Raw genomic sequence first — 27,083 nt, 5'->3', positions numbered from 1 at the left:
GATGTATCCTCAGAGAGCACAACCTCAGCGCTTCAAACATCTGGTTTATTCTAGGGAGTGATGCTAGCACGCCATGTCACCTTTGTGGGGGGGTTTCCAACTCCATCCAGAATGCCATCTGTTTTATATGGCTTCAGAAGATTTAACCTCTCTCCTCCCCCACCCAAGAAAAAAACATACAGCATGCGATAAGAGAAGAAATATATTACTGAATTGCTAAGTGACCCTGATGCTCTGATTAGATTTAAAGCTATTGTTTAAACAGAAAGAAAACTCACTCTCTACGCAAAGGAATAAATGGACACAAATCAGATGTCAAGAATTATAACATTCAAAAACCAGTCAGAGAACACTTCAGCCTCCCTGGTCACTCAATTACAGACCTCAAAGTCACAATACTCCAACAAAAACCTTCAAAAACAGACTCCAACAAGAAACTGCAGAATTGGATTTAATTTGCAAACTGGACACCATTAAATTAGGCTTGAATAAAGACTGGAAGTGGATGGGTCATTACACAAAGTAAAAACTATTTCCCCATGCTAGTTTCCCCCCCCCCCCCCGACTGTTACTCGCACCTTCTTGTCAACTGTTGGAAATGGGCCATCCTGATTATCACTACAAAAGTTTTTTTTCTCCTGCTGATAATAGCCCACCTTAATTGATTACTCTCCTTACAGTTGGTACGGCAACACCCATTTTTTCATGTTCTTTGTGTGTATATATATCTTCCTACTGTATTTTCCACTGCATGCATCCGATGAAGTGGGTTTTAGCCCACAAAAGTTTATGCTCAAATAAATTTGTTAGTCTCTAAGGTGCCACAAGTACTCCTGTTCTTTTCACTCAATACTTAATATTGCAGAAAGGTCAAAAGAGCCTCGTAAATGACAGAACCTCTCAATTTAAAACCATATTATAATCCATACTATTTGAAATAACAAATGTTGTTTGCTAACCTTCTTAGTGTTTTGTATGTGATGGGACATTGGTTCTGTTAGCTGACTGTTAACTTTTCCAAAAAACAAGGGCTTGTCTACACTTAAACAGCTGCGTGGTACTTCAGTGAAGATGCTGCCTATGTTGATGGGAAGGATTCTCCTACCTGTGCACGTACTCCACCTCCCCGAGAGGTGGTAGTGTAGCTGTGTGATGGGAGAAGCCCTCCCATTGACCTAGTGCTGTCTACGTGGGGAGTTAGGTCGCTATAACACAGTTATGGGTATGACATAGTTATACCCATGTAAGTTGCTAGCATAGACCAACTCTGAGACAAGAGAATTTGCATTGCAAATTAATTCCTAGGAAGGATACTATTCCTAGTAATGTGTTATCCATTGTAACCCTGAAACTCCACCTTCATCAGCCAATTACAGAGACGAGTCCCTTCTGCACTGCTCATGTCCATGCAAGCATCTTTATCAGCTCAAGGTTGGGCCGAAGTTCCTTGAATGTCTCCTTTCCATCAAGCCCACCCATCCATGTAGGTGATTGCCAACTGGCTGCTTAAAGCTGGTGGAAAACTCAGAAAATGAGTTCATAAAGAAATTCAAAATGGTTTTTCCCCCTTTCTGCAGGGTTCAGGATGGACCCATTTTCCATAAATGCTTTCCACAACCTGATCAATTCAACTGCTGGAGGAAGGTCCATTGTGGGGTATATACTCTGCAAAGTTTATACTCCAGCCAATCTGTGCTAGACAAATGTGGCGAAGTTCTGGAATGAAAATTGCTGCTGGCACTTTTCCTCTGCTCTGCTCTAGGACTGGTGGCTGTGATCACACCAAGAGATATTTTGTTGTTCATTTCCCCCAAATTAGAACTGCTTTAGCATACTCCCAGAGTAGGGTTACCATATTTAACAAATAAAAAAAGAGGACCCTCCATGGGGCCCTGACCCCGCCCATTTCCCCACCCCAGCCCCTTCCCTGCCCCAACCCCGCCCCTTCCCTGCCCCAACCCTGCCCTAACTCCGCTCCCTCCTCCCTCCCACTCCCAGCCACGCGAAAAGGGCTGCCCGAGCGCTACCGGCTTCACGGTTTGCCGGGCAGCCCCCAGACCCTGCGCCCCCGGCCGGCGCTTCCCCAGCGCAGCTGGAGCCCGGGAGGGGAAGTGCCCAGCCGGGGGCGCAGGGTCTGGAGGCTGCCCGGCAAACCGTGAAGCCGGTAGCGCTTGGCTTCAGGCAGCCCCTGTGCCTCCGGACCCTGCGCCCCCGGCCGGGCACTTCTCCTCCCGGGCTCCGGCGGCACAGGGTCCGGAGGTATGGGGGCTGCCTGAAGTCCGTAGCGCTCGGCTCTTAAACAGAGCCGAAGAGTCAGGGGAGGAGCAGAGCAGCCGTGGGAGGGGAAGTGTCCGGCCGGCATTTTCCCGGACGTTTTCGGCTTTTTGGCAATTCCCCCCAGACGGGAGTTTGATTGCCGAAAAGCCGGACATGTCCGGGAAAAAACGGACGTATGGTAACCCTATCCCAGAGGGTTTGCTCATTACCTAGTGTGTCAGGGTAAAATAATTGTGTAGTAATGAGTAGTAATTTATCTGCATAGTTTTTACAAATGGGGCATTCATACTTAGACCAAGCGAAAGAGGAATTACTTTTTGGGGTTCAGGATCTGTGAATTAACTAGGGAACCCATCTCAGATTAAATCAGTGACCTGTTTGTTCTGAGGGCTCAGGGGTGGTGGTTATGAACCCTGATGAAAAATGACTTTCAGGTGGGTTCCCCCCCACTCCAGTCAGCAGTTGTTGTATTGTATCCCAGTTTTTCTGCTGGGTGGTGTTTTGGGTGGAAACATTAACCTTACCCTAGCGTGAACCTCCAGCCTGGCTAAAAATTAAGGGATAACAAAGCTGTGATCTACAATGTGTGAATAAGCCACCTGCGTGGACGTCATCTCAGTGGGGGATTATAGCTAGGATGGAGCAGGGATTACCTGATTTTAAACCTTTTTTCTTTCCCCTAGGACAATCCCAGACCTTGTGAATGTGTCTAGGATCCCCTATTAAAACATGTTGAAATGATACTTATAGTTCCAGAGTGCACAGATCCCTACTAATCGCACAGGCCTGAGCCAATTTGGCCCCCTGAATCTGAGCTGGGGTAGCTAGCTCAAGCTGCTGCCCGAGTTGCAATATCCGCACAGCTGTTTTTAGCGAGGAGTGCGAATCTGGCTACCCATAATGACCTGCAAAGCCCTGTGCGGCGTCAGGGTCTGACATGCACTGACTGCCCCTCTCTCTTTGCCTTCAGTTCCAGGGAGGAGTGTGGGCCTTGAGCACAGGTCTGTGTGACGCTCTGATGACCATGGATGTGATGTTGTGCACGGCCTCTATCTTCAACCTCTGTGCTATCAGTGTGGATCGGTAAGCACCTCCCCCAGCTACTTAGCCCATCCGAGCTTGTCTCTTGTCTGGGCTTTTTACAGCCCTTCCCCTGGGAAATCATTTGAAGGGATGTTTCCCCATCTTCCTTCTGCATTGAAGCGGTGCTGAGGTCAGACTGGCTGGGACTTTCTTCATTGCCATGCAGGGAATCCCAGGCCCTGTTCCCCCTAGGGAAGTCTCTCTTGGATTGAATCTATTTCCCCTATCTCCAGCCCCAGTTTTGGTGGAGATTCGCTCCCTCATCTCTCCAAGGCTTGGAGCCCAAGCAGTCTGGGAGCAGTTAATAGTGATGCCAAAGGCAGAAATCAGGCTGAGAGCTGTCCCTTGTTGGGTTTGACTTGAGAGAGTGAACTATGTCTAGAATAAGCCTTCAGCCACTTGGATTCCAGAGTCCTGCCCTAATTCCCAGCTCAGAGGACCAAGCTGGGGTAAGCGGAGCGTTAAGTCTCAGGGCCCATTCAGTCCTGGCCTCTCTGCTTGGACGGCCAATAGATACCAGTCCATTAGAAGCTGGATTCAGACCAAACACGCTTCACACAGGCCACCAAACAGCTGTTGGATGCCTTCTTGTTTTTGAGGCTGGGAAAGCTGGTCAGGTGTCGCCTGTTCCTTGGTGGCAAGGCTCCGTGTTGGTTTTCTGCCTATCACTTTGAAATAAGCAGAGCAGAACCCAGCGTAGCAGGGCTGGATGGTTTGGGTGGCAGCGGCAGGCTATTGCTGCATCACAAAAGGCTGTTTATTGTTCAGGAAGGTTGTCCTTCCTGGGGATTTGGAGGTCATGGTCGATTGCTGAACAGAAATCCGTTAGCCGGGCCAGAGAAGGGATGAGTAAGAAACAGCTGGGAAGTGATCACTTGGTCATAGAGCGCCCTTTGCAGAGCTCAGCTCGCTCTTTGCTCTGTGGTCCCAGTGCTCCAAACACCAGCCTGACCTCCTCCTGGGAGCACGCGTGTAACAAGAATAGCTCCCTAGAAGATTTAATTACAGCCCCAGGCGCTCATTTCATTTACATTTCAATAGGCCGGCTATGGCGTGTCAGCAAAATAAGAGTTGAGAACCTATTTACGGAGGATTAATAACTCTGTCTGAGAGTACATTCGCTACATTGCCATTGTCGGCTGTGGCTATTAATCCATGGTCAGTGTCTTAAACACCATGGGTTATTGCACATACATCATCTGCCTCATGAATTCAAGTGACAACAGCTGTCTGGAACCCGCGGTGAGGAAAGGAGAAGCTTTGCTGGCTCAGAACTGACTGATCCACATTAATAACCTGGCTGCTGCCATCTGGCACATGCTCGGTGACCTACAGTAAAATGCACTATCCCCTCCACACTGCAGAGGCTTTATATTGAGGGAGTCTTGGTGAGGTGAACGCTAAAATCCCAGTTGGTGGTGGGGCACACAGGCACGGCATTCTGTACAAAGCAGATCGTGTGGGTGGGCGTGTATTAATTACACTGCTATATGGGAAACCCAACCTGGGAATGATATGGCTACCCTCTCTCTAGGGGAGAAAGCGGCAACTGTGGGAACTCTTAGTAATGATTAGGGTGAGGGGAAGGCAGCTGACAAAGTGCCCCTTTCCTGTTGTCGGGGAACCATGCTGTTTCCTTCTGCCGTGCAGGGTGGGAAATAAATACCGTGCGGGGGATGGGAGGTGGCAGTGAGATCAGGAGCTCATGCACCGAGTAGCACTTGTGGGTATGATGCACCATATTCTTGGGAATGATGTGGGGAGAGGCAGTGCCACCACATAGGGCTTCAGCAGCCAGTGTGCTAGAGGGAGTGACAGCCTGGGAAGGAACTGAGCATCCCTAGATGGAGAATAGGGGCGGTGAAGGAGGCGGGTGTCGAAGTGGGGTCAGAGACGAACCGAGGAAGCAGCTACCCTAGAACAAAGCAGTGAATGTCACCCAAACAAATGGCTGGATTTCACCTTCCCTCCCATACTTTGATCACCAAACATGGCCCCCCAAAATGGCAGGAGTAATAGATGTTAAGGCCAGAAGGGACCATTGGGTGACCAACCAGCCTGAGCTCCTGCACAAGTCATAGAATGTCACCCAGGGATGAGATGAGATTTGTCCTGTCTTGAAGAGAAGCTAAAGCCCTGTTTATGTTAAGGGAATTCACATCAATGATACACCATGGATGTAGAGACAGCAGGACAAACCCCTATTGTGCCACACTGCACAGGTGCCATGGGGGGCTAACACTGGTGCAACTGGCTCTGGGCTGCTAAATAAATTAATGGAGATATCCTATCTCCTAGAACTGGAAGGGACCTTGAAAAGTCATCGAGTCCAGTCCCCTGCCTTCACTAGCAGGACCAAGTACTGATTTTGCCCCAGATCCCTAAGTGGCCCCCTCAAGGACTGAACTCACAACACTGGGTTTAGCAGGCCAATACTCAAACCACTGAGCTATCCCTCCCCACGTTCCACTTTGTGCCTGTTCCACTTTGTGCCAGTGCCATGTGAGTGATGAGGATTTGGGTACATCAACATAGCAATACTGCTGGGAATGGCCTCATGGTAGATGGAGCCTAATAGTCTGATGGCGCTCTCCTAAATGTGCTGGGGAAGAAGGGGTCCCAGCCAACAGCAGGATCTCAGCCTGATGCAGGGTTGGGTTTGGGAGAACATTGACTGCTCCATTTACAGTCAGTCATTGCCCAGGCAACTCGCACAGTGATTGGTGGGAGAAGAGGACACGCTCTGCTGGCACCACTCTCCCGGCACCACTCTCCCAGCTCAGGGCAGCTCCATGCTACCAGCCTTGACCCTGTTTTCTCTCTCTGTCACAGGTTCATCGCCGTTTCCATCCCGCTGAACTACAACCGGCAGCAGATCGACCTGCGGCAGCTGATCCTCATCTCCACCACTTGGATCTTTGCTTTCGCCGTGGCATCCCCAGTCATCTTTGGCCTCAACAACGTCCCAGACAGGGACCCCACCTTATGTCAGCTGGAGGACAACAACTACATTGTCTACTCCTCCATCTGCTCCTTCTTCATCCCCTGTCCAGTCATGCTGGTTCTCTACTGTGCCATGTTCCAGGGACTCAAGCGGTGGGAGGAGGCCAGGAAGGCCAAGCTGAAGAGCAGCTTGTATGCGGGCGGCAGGAAGCTGTGCTGCCCACCTCCCCTCATGGAGAGGAAGCAGGCTGAGATCAAGCTGCAGGAGCGCAGTCTGTATGACCGCTCCGAGTGCTCTTTCCCCAGGGGGTACGTGATGAACAGTGGCATCCAGACTGTCTCCTACCCTCACCTCAAGTACTCCCACCCGGGACACAAACAGAAACAGGCCAAGATCAATGGCCGTGAGAGGAAGGCTATGAAGGTGCTGCCGGTTGTGGTCGGTGAGTGGATGGTCCTCATTACGTGGATGCTAGAACAGTGGAGGGGGGGAGAGGGTTACACTGGGGCTGGGATTTTCAGAAAGGCTTGGTACATTGGGAGCTATCTGTGTTTAAAAATTGGTCTCTAATTCACGTGCTGTCTTGAAAATCCAATCCAAAGCCAATTGTTGGTTTTTTTAAGCACCTGTAAATCTGGTCTTGAGTGCAGTTGAAAATCAGGCCCCAGGTGGGCTCTTGTATTTTAACAGGGCACCAGTGGCCTTCTTCCCACCCACCCTTTAGCCAGGATTGGCACTTGATTGCCTCAGGAACACCTGGACTAAGATCTCACCTGGTGTTTCATGCACATGCCAGGGGAAGGTGTGCCCTGCCAAGTGAATTCCTCCTCCTCCTCCCACCCCCACCAAAGTGAGGGTGGAAGAGGCAAAGTCAGCTTCTTGTGCTGCCCCTTGTGTGGGGTGCAGGGCAGAGCTATGATTTAGCCCTGCAGTTTCGGAGGTTTGATTGATCATCATGACTAATCGAGCGCCTAGAACTAGAAATGATTCTCTAGCCATCCTGGCTCAACTGCTGTGACCTGCAATGCAATAAGTGAGGGAAGCAAAGCTGCTCTGACCAGGGGTAATCCCATCTCATCTCCCCTGTCTGAAAATACTCATACTCCCACATGGAAATCTATGCTGGCCTCTCTTGTTCTGGCTAATGATGATGCTTATCCTAAAACCTTTACAGCTCTTTAATCTGATAGCTGAAGGCATAGATAGACACTATCTTTTATTGGACCAGCTTCTGTTGGTGAGAGAGACAAGTTTTTGAGCTTACCCAGAGCTCTTCTTCAGGTCTGAGAAAGGGGAACTCCCAGCATCACAGCAAAACACAAGGTGGGACAAATTGTTTAGCATAAGTAGTTGGCACATATTGTAAGGGACCATTCAGGGTAGAGTGGTCCATTAACACCTCTGCAGTCAGAGGACAAAAAGAGAGGGTTAGTGGGTTACAGAGTGTTGTAATAAGCCATAAATCCAGTGTGTCTGTTCAGTCCATGAAGGCCAGGGCTACACTATAGATATAGATATTTATTGATAGAACCATGTCGCTCAGGGGTGTGAAAAATCCACATCCCTGAGTGACGTACTTATGCCAATCAAATCCCCGATATAGAACTTCTCCCATCAACATAGCTGCCTCCTCTTGGGGAGGTAGTTTAACTGTGCCGTCAGGAGCGTCTTCACTTAAAATGCTGCACCAGCGTCTACGCACTGCTGTAGCGCTTACATGTAGACCTGCTCTAGCAGAGTAATGAATTTAAGCTCCCAGGCTTGTCTTGTGAAATTGTTGTGCAGGTTTCCTTTGAGGATGAGGGCTGACAGGATCGCTTTGTGAAAAGTGTTCACCTACAGGTGATAGTGTTTGTCTTTTACCCTTTTCTTGTGTGAGTTCATTCGGCAGCGCAATGATTGTCTGGCATAGTGAGAGCCCCTGGCTGGAAGCCAGAATAATTCAAACTGGAAATTGACACAGCTTTTTACTACTAAGGAGTGGGGATGTGGTGGAGTCTTTAAATCAGAGTTGGCTTGCTGGCTAAAAGCTTTTGTGGTAGCTCAACCACAAGCTGCTGCTGGGTTTGCTGCAGGAGCCATGAGGTGATGTAGAGAGCTCATGCTAGGCAAGAGATGGTCCTGTTGGGCTTTAAAATCTGTGAATCCCAACAAGCTAATGACTCAAGGGCCTTTTCTGCCCTTATTTGTCTCCTTGGAGGCTTTTCTGTCATGTGAGGACTAAACACTCAGGCATCAGCATCATGACTGTTCACCACATGCTGCAGGAGATACGTTTGGTTCAAGAGCCGTCTCCTATTGACGTGCACTGTACACAAAGGCAGGGATTGGATGATGTAGCAGGACAACTTATTCCACCACTTAGACCATGTCTACACTATCACTTAAGTCAGCAAAACTTGTCACTCAGTGGTGTGAACCCCCCCCCAAGCGTCAAGTTTCACTGGCATAAGTGGTAGTGTGCACAGCTACAGTCGCTCGTGGAGGTGGTAGTAATTATGTCAACGGGAGAGCTCTCTCCTGTTGCCATAGAGTGGCTACACAAGCGATTGTTCAGCAGTGCGTCTGAATCAGTACAGCTGTGCCGCTGTAAGCTAGCTAGTTTAGACATGGTGTTATTGCTCGGCCTCCTGTCTGGTCACAAGGGCAGGATGCAGGCTGGGTGGGGTGTCCGTACGTCCCTATGGGTCTAGAGCAGAGGTGGGCAAACTTTTTGGCCTGAGGCCACATCGGGGTATGGAAATTGTATGGCAGGCCATCAATGCTCATGAAATTGGGGGTAGGGACACAGGAGGTGGTGCGGGCTCTGGGGTGGGGCCAGAAATGAGGAGTTCAGGGAGAAAGAGGGGGCTCCGGGTTGGGGTACCGGGGGGGAGGTGCGGGCTCTGGGGTGGGTATGAGAGGTTTGGGGTGCAGGAAAGGGGCTCCAGGCTGGGACAAATGGGTTCAGAGGGTGGGAGGGAGATCAGGGATGGGACAGGCTGTTGGGGTATGGGGGGGTGTGGCTCTGGGGGGGCTGGGGATGAGGGGTTTGGGGTACAAGAGGGGGCTCTGGGCTGGGATCGAGGGGTTTGGAGGGCAGGAGGGGGGATCAGGGCTGTGGCAGGGGATTGGGGCGCAGGGGTGGGCTCAGGGTGCAGGCTTTGGGTGGCGCTTACCACAAGCAGCTGCCGGAAGCATGGCCCCCGTCCAGCTCCAAGGCACAGCCAGGCGGCTCTGCGCGCTGCCCCATCCACAAGCACCACCCCTGCAGCTCCCATTGGCTGGGAATCGTGGAGCCAGAGGGGGCTCATGCTGGCTGTTTCCTGGGAGCCGCGCGGTGCGGGACAAGCCTCTGACCCTGCTCCCCGGCTGGAGCTGAGGGCCGGATTAAATGGTCTGAAGGGCCGGATGTGGCCCACAGGCCGTAGTTTGCCCTCCCCTGGTCTAGAGGGTGGGGGTCAGTTTGTTCTTGAAGTAGCTTTCCAGGAAGGCCAGGAGTCCAGCTGTTCTTGTAATTGATCCATGTACAACCAACAGAGAGATTTTGAGTAACTCCATGAGAGTATCACATACAACTATGTGCAGCAGCACTGAGACCCTCATCACAGGTGTGTCAAAGGGCCACAAAGACAGTGGGGTTGCACCCTCTCTTCCCCCCACGGTTCAGTCCTGCATGCTCAAGAAGTCACTGTTGTTAATAACAACACTCTCTCGCTGGTTCAAGAGCACTAGGAGAGAATGTTGACTTTTTAGGCCTTCCAGGCAGCAAAGCTAGGGAACAAAGCCAGGCCACTGAGAACTGCCAGACCCAACCCACGCTCCAGCCTATTGTAACGTTTATGCTCTTCCAACTACCAGCTTGCGTGTCTCGGATCCTGAAATGCTTTACAGTGATCAGGAAACCAGCTTAAGACTCCAGTTAACTGTAATCAGACTGGCATTACAGGCCCTTTGATTAGCAAAGCATGACTCAGGGTAGTTTTTGTGTCCCAACTATGCAAAACCCGAGCTGAAGGAGGGCCATCTGGATGGGTTAATGGGCCTTAATCTACAACTTGATGAAGGGGTAGAGCACGGATGGCTGCAATCCAAACCAAGCCACTGGGTCAGCAGGTCAGATGAGGATTTTTAGTGGCGGAAACTTGGAAGCTGGCACTTCACATGACCTTTGCTAGGGGAAACTGACCTAAGTGCTTCTGTGGCCTCTAGGATCTGAGCATCTGCCACACAGTTATGAATTTAAACTACCCTACCTCCAAGGGATGGTCGCGCCTTTGCCAGCTAAGGCACAGAGAGCGATTCAGTGACAAGCCCAGAGTCACACAGGTCCGTTATAGCAGAGTTGGGACTTGAAAGCCACCCTGCTGTGGACCAGGCCAGTGCCTGAGCAGTAAGCCCAGGCTTCCTCCCTCAGCCCATCTACTTGGGGCCTGTTCTGTCCTGCTCTTCAGTCACTATAAATGGGGTAAAGTTCAGCCCACCATGAGCGCCTCCCTCTTTGCAGTAAAAGGGCCTGGAAACAGCAAGGCAGCCAGAGCTGGCCCTTTGATCGAAGGGGGTGAAATCCTATCCCCCAAGAGGCTCTGAACGCGGCGCTCTGCAGGAGGGCAGTCTTCAGGAACAGCTGCTTCCCTGCCTTATGGGCCCTGGAGCACAGCTCCTCTGCGGGGGATGGAGTAACAACAGCTCATCACTTAAAATCCAGTATGCTGTGATGGGGGCAAGTCCAGTCCATCTCTGAGTAGGTGGATACATGGGTCCTTCTCCCTGGAGGGAGGGACTGCCCTAGAGGCTAGTGAACCCCTAAATTCCTGCTGGTGCAGGATTGCAGAATCAGACACACCCTAGGTGGGAGCTGAATAGGGCTGCATTTGATTGTCACTGTCCTGGCGAGCGGAGTGCCAGCCTGCTTATGCATTTCTCTGGCAGCAGAAGCTGGGAAAGCACAGCGGAGGAGTAGAGCATGAGATGAAGTAAGGAGCACGCTTGTTGCATGTGCTAGCACTTCCTGGAATGATTTCACCAAACACAGTGTTGTAACCGCAGAGCCGGTAATTCCTTGGGCAGCAGCCACCATTGCTGCTGCTGCAGGTCAGAGGGTGAGCCGCAGAATGTGGTCGCTTTCTTCCTGTTACAGCTAGAGAAATATACTGCCTATTGACACAGGTGTGTGGAATATATTCAGCAGCTACCACCAAAACATCCCACCCCCTACCACAGGTAAAAAGCTGTGTTTGGATACTGCCGCACAGCTCCCCTGTGCAATCACAGGCTGTGCCGCCAAGGGCAGTATCTGCCCTCCAGTTTCCACGCTTGTTCCACCTTCTCACCTGCCCTCATTCAACCCACAACATCTAGTCAAAGTGTTGAGTTGTTTCTGTAAGGAGAAACTGACAATGGAGGCAGGGAGTCCTTTGATGCTCTTGGGTTTATTACAAACAACAGACAAAGTCCCGTTTGCCTGAACACGAGAGAGCTTCTTTGCTTGCAGTCCAAAGCCTCTTTAGTCAGCACCAGAGCAGAAGCCCCTTTTCCAGACTTCTGTCAGGGTCACACAGTGTGTGACACACACCCTGCTTCTCCAGTCTGTTCTTTCGCTTATACTCCCCCTAGCCCCCAACAGTACCCAGCAAACCACTCTGCCCAGGAGAGCAGATCTGGACAGCCTTGTATCTGTCTGTGGTTGGCGGCTGGAGACTACTATTTCAATCACACACGTTCTGAATGAAAGGCAGCAGTTACACTCAACCTGTAACCACAAGGTTGAACCCAATACCCTGATACTTATTTTTCTCTAGGCTGTGGGTTCTCAACTTGGGGGTCATGACAAAGTCAGTGGGTCTTAACCATCCTGCAATGGAAAAAGTTGAAAACCCCTGCACTAGGTGATTGATTGGTATCCCCTCCTTTTGATGTGCAAGTTGATGCTGGCACCACACTTGATCTGTGCCTGTAATAATGCAGGAAGAGATGGCTAGAGAGGTTGCTTAATGCTTGTCCTGGTTCCCATTTCCTCCATTTATGTCTGTGTATATTTCCATCTCTGTAATGCCTTCTTTAGCCCCCAAGCCCTACTAAGCTAGACAGGTGCATGGCAATTCTCTAATAGCACAATACAATCTCAGGATCTCATGCTCTTTAGATGTTGGCTCACCTACTCTGTTGTCTGTATCAATACTATCCCCAGAGGGTACAGTCTGTAATATGTATTTGACAGTAATGCCTAGACCTCATGGTACAGACACGCTGTAAGAGACACCCTCCCGCTATTTGTGTCTTGAGAGGAATTATTTCACAGAGAAATGAAGTGACTTGGCCCAGGTCTCCTCAGTTAGCCTGTGACCCCTCCACTGGGTTACACAGCCTCATCTATCAACCCACGATCTACCTATACCATCCCACCCCATCCCATGGTACTTGTGTGCAGTGTCTGACGTTGCTGTCTGTTCTCTTTCACAGGCGCTTTCCTCTTCTGCTGGACACCCTTCTTTGTAGTACACATAACAAGAGCCCTGTGCAAATCCTGCACCATCCCCAGTCAGGTCATCAGCATTGTCACCTGGCTGGGCTACGTCAACAGTGCCCTTAACCCCATCATCTACACCATCTTCAACACAGAGTTCAGGAAATTCTTCCGCAAAGCTTTGCATGTCTTCTGCTAAGGTTGGCACCTGCTGGAGTCAGGGAGGAACTGAAGCACAGGGCACAGCAGGGAGTAAAGATGACCCAGTGTTGGTTTTTTTTGTATAGTTCATTAAAGTTTGATTTCTTGCTACGTTCCTGTGTTTTACACTTTTTCCATGCACATTGAAAGCACAACAGCCTGCCCCAATCCTGGGAGGAATTGTCCATGGAGTCTAGTACCCACGGCCTGATGCACTTGTTAATATGCGGGAATAAAAATTGGGCCTCTGGTCAGTTTGCAGTGTAAAGATCTGGAAGGTGCCAAAAGAGAGAGACTGTGTAACAGCCAAAGTGACCTATGGTCTGTTGTTCTGGCTCTTCCACTAGCCAATGCCCGATACTTCAGAGGAAGGCGTGAGACTGGCACACGGTGCCTCTCCATACCCTTGGGGGAAGACAATTGAGAGGGGTCCAATTTCTTTCTACACCCCCTTTGCTTTGAGGGCTACCCCAGCATCCTGGTGGATAGACATTAAAGTGCACTGGCCCCATGGCGCTCACTGTAGCATTTAGCAAGTTGACCAGGTGACCTACTGTAGAGGGAAGGAGGTGCAAGTTTAAATACTAACAGATTAGCGTCCCCTATTGGCACTGCTGCCGTGTGACTCCTCAGTGGGGATTATGTACTGATCAGGGAAATAGTGGAAAGTGCAGATTCATGTGTTAGAGCACAAGAGAAAATATTTTAAACCCTGATGATTGCCATGTCGATTAAACCATTCTGCTAAGTACTCCTTGCACCTCGGGAGTGTAGTTAGTGCCCCAGTTGTGCCAGGCATGAAGCTGGCCAAGTGCAGAGCAAGGTGAACGCTACTCTCCCTTAAAAGCGACAGAGCTACTGCTCCCCTGGAGAAATCCTGGCCCACTCTGGCTCTGCTACATTGGGGCCCTCCAGCCCCACTGCACTGGGACAGGCCTCCAAGGCAGATTCTTAGCCACACTGTGAAACTATCTGCTTTGTTGCAGCCAGCATCCATCCATCCAATCACAGATTCTCCTGCCAATTTCAGGGCAGACTGTCAAGAAGCAGAGCAGGGACCCCAAACTGGTTGTGTGTTCTATAATTACTTGTTATGGGGTTGGTGAAATGTGTGAACTCCTAAAGCACTTTAACAGTCCTACTATGGTGTCACACACACCCCTTGCACTTTCCACTCTATTTTGCTACCCAGGCAAGCTGGCCTTAGAAATAGATGGTTGCTAGACACCAAAGATCACAAAATAATCAGGTTACTCCCAGTCCCAAAGGACCAGTCACTTACCCCAGATCAACTGAACTCAAACCAAAGACAATGCCTGTAGCCAGCGCGGTAAATAAACTAACAAAAGATTAAAAGAAAAGAAATTATAGTTATTGCAAGGTTAAAGCAGGCAAACATGTATACTAGGGCTATCAAGCGATTAATCACATTAAACAATAATAGAATACCATTTATTTAAATATTTTTGGATGTTTTCTACATTTTCTAATATATTGATTTCAATTACAACACAGAATACAAAGTGTACAGTGCTCACATTTTATTACAAATATTTGCACTGTAAAAAACAAAAGAAATAATATTTTTCAATTCACCTCATACAAATACTGTAGTGCAGGCTCTTGATCATGAAAGCTGACCTTACAAATGTAGAATTATGTACAAAAAAGAACTGCATTCAAAAATAAAACAGTGTAAAACTTTACAGCCTACAAATCCACTCAGTCCTACTTCTTGTTCAGCCAAACAAGTTTGTTTACATTTGCAGGAGATAACACTGCCCGCTTCTTATTTACATCACATGAAAGTGAGAACAGGCATTCCCATGGCACTTTTGCAGCCAGCATTACAAGGTATTTACGTGCCACACATGCTAAACATTTGTATGTCCCTTCATGCTTCAACCACTGTTCCAGAGGACATGTTTCCATGCTGATGATGCTTTTTAGAAAAATAATGCGTCAATTAAATTTGTGACTAAACTCCTTGGAGAAGAATTGTATGTCTCGTGCACCGTGGTTTTACCCGCATTATGCCATAGATTTTGGACAAGAACAAGAAGTAGGACTGAGTGGATTTGTAGGCGCTAAAGTTTTATATTTTGTTTTTTTTTTTTGAGTGCAGTTATGTAACAAAAAAAAAATCTACATTTGTAAGTTGCACTTTCACAATAAAGAGATTGCACTACAGTACTTGTATGAGGTGAATTGAAAAATACTGTTTCTTTTGTTTGTCATTTTTACAGTTCAAATATTTGTAATATAAAGTGAGGAATGTACACTTTGTATTCTGTGTTGTAATTGAAATCAATATATTTGAAAATGTAAAAATACATAAAAATATTTAATACATTTTAATTGGTATTCTATTGTTTAACAGTACGATTAATCACAATTAATTTTTTTAGTTAATTGTGTGAGTTAACTGCGATTAATCAACAACCCTAATATATACACAAATGAGTTACAGTCTATGGTTCCAAAAGGTGACAGAGTTGCAGTAATCCGTCAGCTCTGCATGTCTTTTAGGGCTGACTGTGGGGATCTCTGCTTCGGTTTTGTAGCTCCAGCTCTGTGAGAGTCCAAAGAGCAAAAAGCTGAAAAGAAAATTTTCCTCTCTCTATTTGTATTGCCTTCTGCAAGAATTCAAGCTGATGGGACGAGCCCTTTTGCACCTCTCTCTTTATGGGTGTGATGTCCCAAAATGACCCATTTAGTTTTGATGGGCAGGAGACAATCGCCTCGGACTGGGTTCATAGTTACAAAGCAAAAATTTAAATATGTTATAGCATGTGATAAAGACATTAAGTGAGATTAATGCATGCAGCAACTTACAAGCATATCAAGGTCTAAACACACTAAGGGCATGTCTTCACTACCCGCCGGATCGGCAGGTAGCAATCGATCTATTGGGGATCGACTTATCGTGTCTTCACTAGACGCGATAAAATCGATCCCTGATCGCTCTGCCGTCGACTCCGGAAATCCACCGCGGCAAGAGGCAGAAGCGGAGTCGACGGCGGAGCGGCAGCGCTCGACGCACCGCCATCCTCACAGCCAGGTAAGTCTACCTAAAATACGCAACTTCAGCTACGCTATTCACGTAGCTGAAGTTGCGTATCTTAGGTCGATGACCCCTCCCCCCCCCCCCCGTAGTGTAGACCTAGCCTAACATACTAACACATGAGTGAAACAGACTAGTTTGCAGCAATGCATTCTTCAGTGCTTAGATGAGGCCTAAAGCTTCATCTAAGGGAGGGATAGCTCAGTGGTTTGAGCATTGGTCTGCTAAACCCAGGGTTGTGAGTTCAATCCTTGAGGGGGCCATTTAGGGATCAGGGCAATATCAGTCCTTAGTCCTGCTAGTGAAGGCAGGGAGCTGCACTCAATGACCTTTCAAGGTCCCTTCCAGTTCTAGGTGATGGGATATCTCCATTAATTATTATTATTTAGCCTTGGCAAGAGCTGGCACCTGGTCTTCCAGCCTCACTCAAGGTTTCTGACAGGAGATAAAACATGAAAAAGAGCAACATCAGATTCAACACAGCCCACATACTGCAGTGTCAGGGAGCTGTGCCCTAGCAAACAGAGCTCAAGGTGAGGAGCCAGGAACAGGTCAGTTCTGATTTACACTGAGACATCGTTTATGGGGGCCTGATCTGGCAAAGGTGTCGAGCAGCCCAAGTTCTCCTTTGAACACGATGAGAGACTCAGGTGTTCAACACCACTGAACACTGGACCACAATTACCTCTCTATACCTTGACTTCCCCAGCTGTGAAAGGGGGAGAATCCTTGTTACCTCACTGGAGGCAAGGGGGGTGGAGAGTGTGTGTGCGATGATTATAAATGCTGAGCATTAGGATCTGGGCACTGAAAATGACATAAAAGGGAGAACAAACAAAATACAAGTGCTCTGCTTCTGTGAGACGAGGGAATTGCCCTGCCCCAGATTGAGGATTTTAGTCAGACAGTACCACAGCCATCAGACTGTTGCATATGAAGCTGTTAAATGCTTCAAGTTTCATTAGAATCCAGATGTTCATTTCCCCCTGAACTCTCACAGCCGGATTTTCCATTCTTTCTAATGAGCTCCTGAAATACTAAGCAAACTCTCTGATGAGAGGGACCCTGCTGCTTCCTGACAAACACACAGGGGTGGTAAGTAGTGGAAGAAAGCCAATTTGCAGGCCAGCTAAAGCTCCTTTCTAATTAGCTGTCGTCTTTGCAAAGAGGGCCAGGCTCAGCGATAAACCCATGCTCTCATTTTTATAACGGGTTACCCTAGGGCTTACTCCCAACACGGTTAGTCCCCGAAAAGTTTCTTTTTAGGCCATATACATATCAGGACTGTCACATCTGGTCTCCTCTGCCTTTGCTGGAGTGTCTTGGAGATTCATTGGGCAAATTCACACCCTAATGGAAGGGGCTAGGAGTACTGAACACTTAATGCAGACTAGTGTTAATTAGGCATTAGAGTTAAATGGACATTAAGGTTTTATGTCTCAAGCAGCAGCCCCTCTCAAAGGCTACCCCATCAAGCTGTCATGAATTTATGAGCTCCCTGAGTTTAATTCATGATGCAGAAAGCCTTGTCTAGACTCGCACTTTCACCAATGCTGGCACTGCTTCAGCTGACGCGGAGGTAGCATGAAATTCCCATGAGGGGGAAAGTTGGAGAAGACTTCCCCTATGTCATAGGGGATCATTTTCTACTGTAAAAAGCAAGCACTTTTTCCCCCTTCATTAAACTCTTTCAGGCTTGCTTATCCATCCTAAAGCAGCACAAAAAAAGGGCACAAGCCCTTTACTTATTTTTGCAGCTCACTTTTAAAAGTGAGCAGAACCGTGCTTAAAATGACGCAAGCGCTGAACAATCCAGAGAGGCAGACTGCAAAACCTCTGATTTGCAATGTAAAGCAGTAGGTGGAAATCAGCTCCTTCCCTTCCCTCCTATGGCTGGTGCTAATGGAAAAGTAGGTCTGGGAATATGGTCTTTGTCTTTGCTGAGTTTGAACACTATGGCCATCACCTTCCGTAGCGAGGTTACGGCTAAACACTAAAAGTTTGCCCCCTCAGCCAGGGATACACATGACCTTCCCTGGGTAAGACCCTCTCCTCCCCAAAAATCCATCCCTATCCATCAAATCCTCCCTCCCTGCATATCCAGCAACTCTTCCATCCCATCCCTGGCCTAATATCCCTGCACCACCATGCTTCCCCCATCCCTGTACCTCACTGAGACGGCTCCCTCTTCCTCACCATAGCACTGGCGGTGGTTGTCCTTTGAGTGGGTCCCCTGTGGGGCAAGTCTGGGAAGTGAACAAAGAATGCAAGTGCTCTCACCTACCTATTGGGAGAGGGAAGAAGCTCTCCTTTGGCCATTGGGTGTGGGAGGAGGGCGCTCCAGGCCCTCTCCCTGTACCAGTTTGGCCTCACTTCTCCTTTCACACAGCTGGAGCAGCCAGCATGGCCACTGGGGAGCTGGGGGGAAGAGAGAGAGCGAGCATGGTGCACCCCCCCCCCAGTGCACATTGAGCAGCTGGAGACCGTTGTAGCAGCTGCTGCATTTACACTGGGAGAGCTGAACGCTTCACTGAGCAGAGCCAGCTCTACCATTCTGAGTGGGCTGCGACACATTTTTCTGTTAACTCCAACACTGTCCCCAAGAGTCCGTCTGGACTCCCTCCCTTGTCCCCCATACCTCTCACTGGCACTTGCTGCTGCCAGAATCCCAGGACATTCTTCCCCACTGCTCCCCCCCCCCCCCCCCTTAGCCCTTGTGCTGGGAACAGAAAGATGTATCCACATTCCCAACACAGGCTTCCCCAGGCACTGCAGGGCCTCAAAGTACTTTGACTGTGGCCTGAAGGGCCATGTCGGCTCTTATGCTGCTTTGGCTGCAGACTGCCACTGTACCACAAGAACACTTGCTTCCTGAGCCACAGTGGGCCAAATTCATCCCTAGTGCAACTCTATTAACTTCTTCCAGGGGCGAGTTTGGCCCACTTTGTCGTGCACCGGCACTCTGATAGCAGCCTCAGAATTAATTCCCTCACTGCCTGAAGCCGGGCAGAGGCGCTGCAGTCATTAGCGGCATGCCAGGGGTGGTGGTAAGATTTTCCTTCTGCAATTTGAGTGACACAATTGTGCCCGTCAGCTTCCCCCAACATGGCAGGTGCCTTTATGTGCAGCTAATTGTAGCGGTTGAGATAATCCGAGTGTGCAGCCCCACAACATCCCGGCAGGAGGGACTTCATGCTGTGCCACAAGTGTTCCAGAAACGCTTAGCATCTCCCGGGTGTTATTTCCCGCTGAGTTTAGATGAGAGGTTTGACTGGTGTTTCCGGCCTTTTTATCCAAATGATTTTGCAAATAAGAAACTCGGGGCTGTGGGAAGCCTGGCAGGGGAAAGCAGGAAACTGGGGCCAGAATGAAGGGATATGAAAATATTTTAACAATAAAGACAGAGGAGACAGTGGGGTCAAGTGGTTAGAGCAGGGGAATGGGGGTGAGTCAAAACAGCAGGGGTGAAATCCTGGCCCCATTGAAGTCAATGGGAGTTTTGCTATTAACTTCAGCAGGGCCTCCATTTCACCACTGGATTCTATTTATGGCTTCACCACGAATACACGAGGTTAGCTTGGACAAGTCTCAAAGTCTGTGCCTCAGTTTCCCCATCTATAAAAGAGGGATAATACCTTGGTCAAGTTAAGTTGAATTCACATGTGCAGAGAGCTTAGAATCTCTTGCAGGGAAGGCTCGACAAATGCAAGATATTATTAAATCATCTGGCATATACTGCAATACTCAACAGATAAGCAACCAAGCAATGAGCTATAAATCAGTCGCAGAGTTAAAATGGCGTAACTATGAACAGGGACCAAAGTCTGCTCAGTTACAGCACGGTATAGCAAGAGTATAATCTTCATGGAATTCAATGGCGTTACTCCAGATTTATACCAGGGTAACAAATTGGAATATCTCAGGCTACGTCTTCACTGCCAGCCTGAATCGGCGGGTAGAAATTGATCTCTCGGGGATCGAATTATTGCGTCTCGTTGGGACACGACAATCAATCTCCGAATCGACGCTTGTACTCCACCAGCGCAGGTAGGAGTAAGCGCCGTCAACAGGGGAGCCGCGGCGGTCGATTTGCTGCCGTCCTCACAGCGGGGTAAGTCGGCTCGGATACGTCGAATTCAGCTACGCTATTCGCGTATCTTAAATCGATCCCCCCCCAGTGAAGATGTAGCCTTACTGATAGTCTGTGTTTGGGCAAAACAGTAGAACTTTTTTATTTTCATCTTGTTGCACATTTGTTATGCTTAAATTATAAGGGTTTTCATTTGACGCGAGTGTAAGAAGAAACCATTTTAAAGAAAAACTGATCACTATCAAGGAGTGAGCTCTGCATGCCTACAGATCTAACATTAAGAAAACTAGAAGAGAGGAATTTTCAGAAACTGACTCTTTTGAAGATCTCAAAAATTAGACAATACAATAGCTAAGCAAATGTGGAGAAAGCTATTTTTAAACTATCCAACTTGGATCCCATGTAGGACATTTCCTATATTTTATGGCCAAGACTTTCAAAAGTGACTCATGGTTTTGGGTGCCCAATTTCAGATGCCTTAAAAGAGTCTGATCCTCAGATAGTGGACACAACACATTGGCTGAAAAATCAGAATCCTTTAATGTGTCTGAAGTTGGAGACCCAAAAACAGAGTCACTCCAAATATCTAGTTACTTTTGAAAACCCTGGTGTATAAAAGCACAATATACTCTAACACTGCATTGGGTATTTTAAAATGAAAAAGAGTCAAACTCAAAATATTTGTGTAATATATTGGTAAGGGCACAAGAGCCAAAAAACCTCAAGTGCTTTATGAAGCAATTATTTCACCACCTTGGAAAGAATTCTTCACAGTTAGAAATGGATTTTCAGAAGGGGGGGCCTCCCTGAGACACATCCGTGGGTACCATTTGTGCCTGCATTTCAACTGCAGGGACAAATCAGATAGCCTAGAAGTGCCAACTACTCAGATTTATGCCTGGAAATCATTTTGTAGGCTCTCACAAACAGGGATGCTCCGGACTTCAGCTCAGCTCAAGCTATACCCCTTAATATAGATATTGCATACACACAAAATCATCATGCTCTGCCCACTTTTCCAGTTGTTCTACACTGAAATACTGTGTTTATCCTCCATCATATTACAATTGAACAGACAGTCTTATACCTCACATGAATAAGCTGGAATTTTAGTCCCCATCTGATAAAGGCCAGAGTCTCACACCAGTCATGGGAAATCTGATGGGAACAGAAAACATGTAGTTCCCGCATATGCTAAATGCTCCTTTTAAACCTTATTAAAAATGAGCCATCTTTAATCTCCATCAGATAAAGGTCAAAGTCTCTCAAACACAGTTAATGGCCCTGGTGGCCTTTCCAGTCAGAAGGAAGTGGATACCAGAGAGACAACTCAAAAGGCTGAAGAAATCACTAGCCTTTCATAATATACAGGCACCACTGACCAATTCACTGAAACTCAACAGCTAGAAACTCATGTAAGCTACCCTTATGATTTAGTAATACAGACTGTTCTTTGCTCAATATTTATTATAATTTTACCTGCCTTGAAATGGGAACTGTTAGTGCTTCACTATTGCTACAGTCCTTATTCATAAAACACTCCTATTACACTAAGGATTGAGTAGGAACTGAAGATGCGGCCCAATAACAGCTTTTATACAGACACACACAAAGTACGCCAAAGTACTTTAGAAGACTAGACTGTATAAACCAGACATCATTTCTGCCCCTCCTGAAAACCTGCAGCCTCCCTTTCGTTTAACTTCATGTAGCAATAGCTTAGGATAGGAAGTGCAGAAAAACACCACTTCCATATTAAGCTGCAGAAGGAATTTAGGGAAAGAATATAAATTATTAGAGCTGATCCAGATGGTCAGTTTTTGACAAATATTTTTGGAGAAAATTTGAGTTTTGGGGGGAAGAAATTGACAAAAAAATCTTTTGTTGAAACTTCTTGGATATTTTGATTACCTTTAGAACTGATCAAAATGTTTTGATCAGACATTTGCAGTTAAGTTTTAATTCCTGCCAAAAAACAACAAACCAAAAAAACCAAACCAGCTGGAATTTTCTGGGTGGAATGTCTGGGGAACAGCAGGACTCTTACAAGGCAGTGCCACCAGATCTTCACTTACAAATTATCTGCACCTCCAGTTTACATTTTGGCAGAAACATACATATTCGAGCACGTAAATGATGGGATTTTGTCTTCCTCTGATGAATCAGATATTGGCCACTGATACGATATGGGACTTGTGGGCTATTCTAATATGGAAAATCCTACATTCTTATTAATTGACAGCACAATGTAGCCTCTATAAGTGCCTTGAAAGGTTATTTTGCAGTTCCTTACAGTTCTATTCCTCTGTAAATCACAACAGATGGGTCTATTCCTCCAACAGTAGCAGTATGAAACTATTTCTCTCTCTCTGTGGTGGTGGATAAAGTCCCTTACAATATAATGAACCTGACTGGGGTGGGCGAGGGGGGAGCCATAAAAATAGTTATTTCAAGTCTAAAAGCAAAGTGCATGTATAGTCTTCAATACTAACACTCAAAGGTGCTATTGTCAAACTAGTCTTCCTGTTACCTAAGGCCTCTCTTCTGTGTTCTGGTGTGAGATGCTGTGGAAAGGCACAGTTGCACTTTATCTTATTTTGGCAGAATAAACAATGTCTTGATCAAGAGCTTTACTAACTTGAAGCCACAACTTTGCTTCTGGTGAACTCAGAAGTAGCTTAAGAAAGTTTTGTATTTATTAAGCAGATGGGGAACCAACCCAAGAAGAATGGGAACCAAGCATAGTTTAGGTCATGAAAAGGAACAAGCCAAGCCACCCTGAATATGCTCCAATTACCTATGAGAAGTCACAGAATATTTCCTTTTCCCCATTACGTTCTGGATGGAGATCAATGACTCTCTTCACACAGACCGCTAGACAGCTATCAGATAGTGACTGATCATCATCACCACTAACCTGTGTTGAATTTCAATTATCCTCCTACGGGAAAGGGCTTCATGTTCCATCACAACTATCTTCCAAACCATCCAGTTCTTCTTCTTCTGTTATTGGCAGAAGCAATCTTACTGAAGAGGAACCATATGTGATACCAGCAGTACAGGAGCCCAACATGAGATATTACAAACCAGTTTCCACCTTGTTAAAATAAATACTGCTTTACTATTATAATAACTTTAGGGTTTAGAGATTCTAAGGCCAGAAAGGACCATTATGATAATCTAGTCTGACCTCCTGCATAACAGGTCATGGAATTTAACCGAACAGTCCCCTCACTTCTGCCCATGTGTCACTCGACTGACTGGGACTGTGCTTAAATTTTAAGCCAGGACATCAGCCCTATGATGAGTGACACTAATTAATGTTCAATGAACGGAAACAATGGCTAAGGCACATCAGTAGAAGGTTCCAGGTCTGGATCAAAGAAAGCACTGAGGAAGATTTTTCACGGGTGGTGGCAAGCCTTAGCCTAGTGTATTACTCTTAAAAGGGAGTCTAGGACACTTAGCCAGGCTAGTCTAAGTCACTAAAAGGGATTTAGTTGAATTAGCCACTTTTGTAGAGACTTATCTCACTCAGCCATTCAGCATTTTGTTTTAATAGCTGCAGTGAAGTCCCGATGTCAGTAAACTAATGCCAGGAAAGAAACCATTTTCTTAGATCTGATTTTGGCAAGACAGCTGCCACAAAAAGGCAGCTGAGAAACACCAGTGTCATGAAGCTTCACCTTACTGGGCTGAGCAAAATAGGTCCACGCTGTCTAACGGTGCTCTGGAAAATACACTTAGTGTAAAAGGAATGTTACAGATATGCACTTTCATGATTTCACTGTATTTTGTTTAACAATATGACATCTTCTGTTTACACATGCAGAATTTCCAATATGTAAAACTTTGCCCTGAAGGAAAAAATGAGTCAGAAAAAGGGCTTCTAATGACAGAATATAGTTTATGATGTACGTTTTTAAAGACAATTAAATTAAACAAATGAAGGAAGATCTGTTTTTTCAAATGAGAGGTAGGGTAGCATGGGGTGAAATGGAACACTGGCACATCGTAACTTTCACTCCAACCACTGTAGATGACCCTCAAGAGAAATGGCTCTACCATTGTAATCTGCAACGGAGGGGTTTCAAAGTCTTGCAAGTTTAACTTTACAGTCCAAAATTCCTTAAAGTGAGCGTGGTCTCCTGAACTCTAGTTATTTTTCCCAGATCACGTATCTTTAGTGTCTCCTTTGCTAAGATTTTGTGTAGGCCTCCAAAATGCAAATGATGTCACAGTGCTCAAGCTCACCGAAGAGTTCAGTTTCCAGACACCCAACAATATGAGCTCCCATCCAGTTTGCTGATCCAGCCAAGCACCTTCCCCTGTTCTTTTCTGGGACCTTAGAGAAGTAGATTTTTCAGACTGCGACTTTCTCCATGACACTGTCTGTGACGTGCACCTCATCCGCTTGCACTGTGACTGTGGCTGACTGACCGCACATGTGCTGGTGATCCTTCCAATCCTGCAAAGAAGCACGCAGAGAGAATGTGAAAAAAGAGAGCGTCAGGAGACTGTGGGTATAGCTAAACAGCAAAAAAAAAAAAACCAACCAAACCTGTGGCAGTTACTCTTAGAGTCCAGGTCAACTAACTTGGGCTTCAGAACCTGGGCTCCAGCCAGAACCTCTACATTGCTCTGTTTGGCCCTGCTACGCAAGCGTAAGTCAGCTGACGCAGGGTCTGAGATTCGCCACTGTGGGTCTTTTCTGCTATGTAGATGTACCCTGTATGATCTTGTGAAAGCCAACAGCAACTGCACCAGATATGGACTTGGGATAACTTATTTTAATAGAATGTCTGTTTCCTCAAAGAATCTCTAAATATTTATCAGGCTTTATAAACCGTATTAAGGAACTGCTTCCCCTGCCATGGGTGAAATGCAGCAGCTGCTTAACAGTGCACAGAAAACAATACCAATTTAGGAGAGGACACAAGGAATATAGTATCCGACCAAAATCACAAAGGGAATTTAAATAGGCAGAAGGTCAATTCCCCCAATTGGAATTTAGTCAGGAAATAAGTCAGCTACCCCACCATTGTGAAAAACATGTCAGGAGTTTTAATTATCACAAAATGGTGAGGACCTTGGTTGTAACCCTCATCTGAAAAACTACACAACACACTTCTAGCATTGTGCTGGGGCACTGTTTCACTACGAACAGGGGAAAGTTGGCCTTGGCCAATACCCCTTTCTGGTAATATCCTTTCTTACCTATTGGTCTCCTATTCAAATATTGATCAAATCCAATCCTGCTTAGCTCATGAGATGTGATGGGATCACAGACCAGGAGGGGAAAGAGGCAGATCATAAATGAACTAGTCTAATATTTACCAGCAAGAGAAGACAGAGTTTGGGCTGGCAGCTACCAATAGCTGGATTAAACTACTCTACTGTATTATTTTTTCAGCATCAGCAGCATGCGAGGTGTTTTGTTTGTTTGGAGCAGGCACCTGCACTGTCTAGTAAGAAAGTGAAATTGTGACTGTTCAATATTGCCTACATTTTACACTGAACAGCTTGCGTTACGTTGTTTGTGTTACATTGAGGTAATCTGGTGGGACTGCTGCCCTGAGACTCTCAGGAAAATGACATCTAGATTTTAGCAGGATATTGCAGCAAACATTCATTCATGTTTTGACTATTTTAACAATTGCATTCTAAGTGGAAAATGCAGCAGTAATTACTATTCAAATCAAAACCAGGCAAACAGGATACAAGAAGAGCATTAATTTGTTTAGAATTAAAAAAATTGATTGTTTATTCTCACTGCATTTGACTTCAACCAACTGGACTGAATTTGGACATGCTCCAAGAACATAACTTTGGCTAAACTAAATTTTTGGTTCACCTTTAAGTTCTGGCAAGAAATAGGTACAGAATGTGCCAGTAAACAGAATGTGAGGAACACACAGCACAGATGATGTACAATGTTTATTAAAACTAATGTTAAAATTGTATAATACACAGGTTAAGACAAGAGTGTCTGTACATCTGGGTATAGTGCTTAAATTATACAAAGTTGGTTTAAAAGTCATACCATACCACCTCACCTTTTCATATTTGTTTTTCCCTCCTGGGAAATCCTGAGTTATTTCTTGGTTTGCTTAAACCATGCCACAATCCATGTATTTGTATTATCACCAATGGCAGAGATCTCATGCTACCTATGGTATCAGTAACACCACAGACCAATGTATTCTGGCAAGTTGTTAACAAAGCAGGAAGAGCCAGGGGAGGGTATACATTACATTTTATTTCTGTGCCTCTGTGACATTTTGGGGATCACTCAGACCAGTGAGGGGTTCTATCACCACCTGCCCTGCCACCTTGAGTGCCTCAGTGTGATGCTGCTATGACTCAGAGCCCTGACACCAGCAGCCAGCCTCAAGCATACAGGTCTGATCCTGACATCCCCCAGCCTAGCTATGCCTTGCAGCCCTTCTGATCCAGAATCTCCCCAAATCCAACTACCCTATGTGGTTAACTCCTAGACACTCAAACTTCTCCCCTTCGGTTCGTCACCCCTGATGGAGTGAAACCTGCCCCCGTTAGCCAGTCATTGTGGGGACACTCCCCACAGTTTGAACAACAGAGACCTGTTTGGGGTAAAAATAAACAAAAGGTTTATTTAATAGAAAAATGCAAGCTGTCACAGCCTCATGCTCCTGACAGTGCACTTGGTGAGGGGGTCAGGATCCGTTTCAGGCCTTACCTGGATTTTCATTTTAGCTTGGGAGTTCACCTTGAAGAAGGTGAGTTGCCAATCTTAGAAAACCCTCTCCAAATATTACAGCATCAATAAACATGTAATTGACACATGGGCACAGGTTAAGTGTGAATGGGGCACGCATGAGGGTGCGAGGGAGATTAACGTGTTGTGTGGGTGTGTTTCCTTTATCATTTGGCGCTTGGAGGAGATTCCTAATGAAAATGCGGAGTCTGTCGCAGTCAGTGGAAATGTGTCGTGTGCGCA

General features: G+C 46.8%; 2 protein-coding genes across 4 annotated transcripts in view; one reads left to right on the top strand and one right to left on the bottom strand.

Moving 5' to 3' along the window:
• The window catches only part of DRD4 (dopamine receptor D4), a 33,551-nt gene extending 20,500 nt beyond the window's left edge, over nt 1-13,051 (top strand). The window contains exons 2-4 of the mRNA XM_054028577.1: nt 3,248-3,360; nt 6,193-6,746; nt 12,746-13,051. Coding sequence (XP_053884552.1) covers nt 3,248-3,360; nt 6,193-6,746; nt 12,746-12,948 — 870 coding nt within the window. The 3' untranslated portion in view covers nt 12,949-13,051. The remainder of the gene's footprint in view (nt 1-3,247; nt 3,361-6,192; nt 6,747-12,745) is intronic.
• A 10,154-nt stretch (nt 13,052-23,205) lies between these two features.
• DEAF1 (DEAF1 transcription factor) overlaps nt 23,206-27,083 on the bottom strand; it is a 45,362-nt gene continuing 41,484 nt past the window's right edge. The window contains exon 14 of one of the 3 annotated variants that reach the window (XM_054026650.1): nt 23,206-24,572. In XM_054026650.1, the coding sequence (XP_053882625.1) occupies nt 24,468-24,572 (105 nt within the window). In that variant the 3' untranslated portion in view covers nt 23,206-24,467. The remainder of the gene's footprint in view (nt 24,573-27,083) is intronic. The other 2 variants (XM_054026651.1, XR_008444769.1) reach the window with 2 other exon arrangements.

The sequence above is a fragment of the Malaclemys terrapin genome, chromosome 4 (genome assembly GCF_027887155.1).
Source record: "Malaclemys terrapin pileata isolate rMalTer1 chromosome 4, rMalTer1.hap1, whole genome shotgun sequence".
In the NCBI taxonomy this organism is placed as follows: domain Eukaryota; kingdom Metazoa; phylum Chordata; order Testudines; family Emydidae; genus Malaclemys; species Malaclemys terrapin.
The sequence above is the reverse complement of the archived record's forward strand: the minus strand, read 5'-3'. Positions and strand labels throughout refer to the sequence as shown.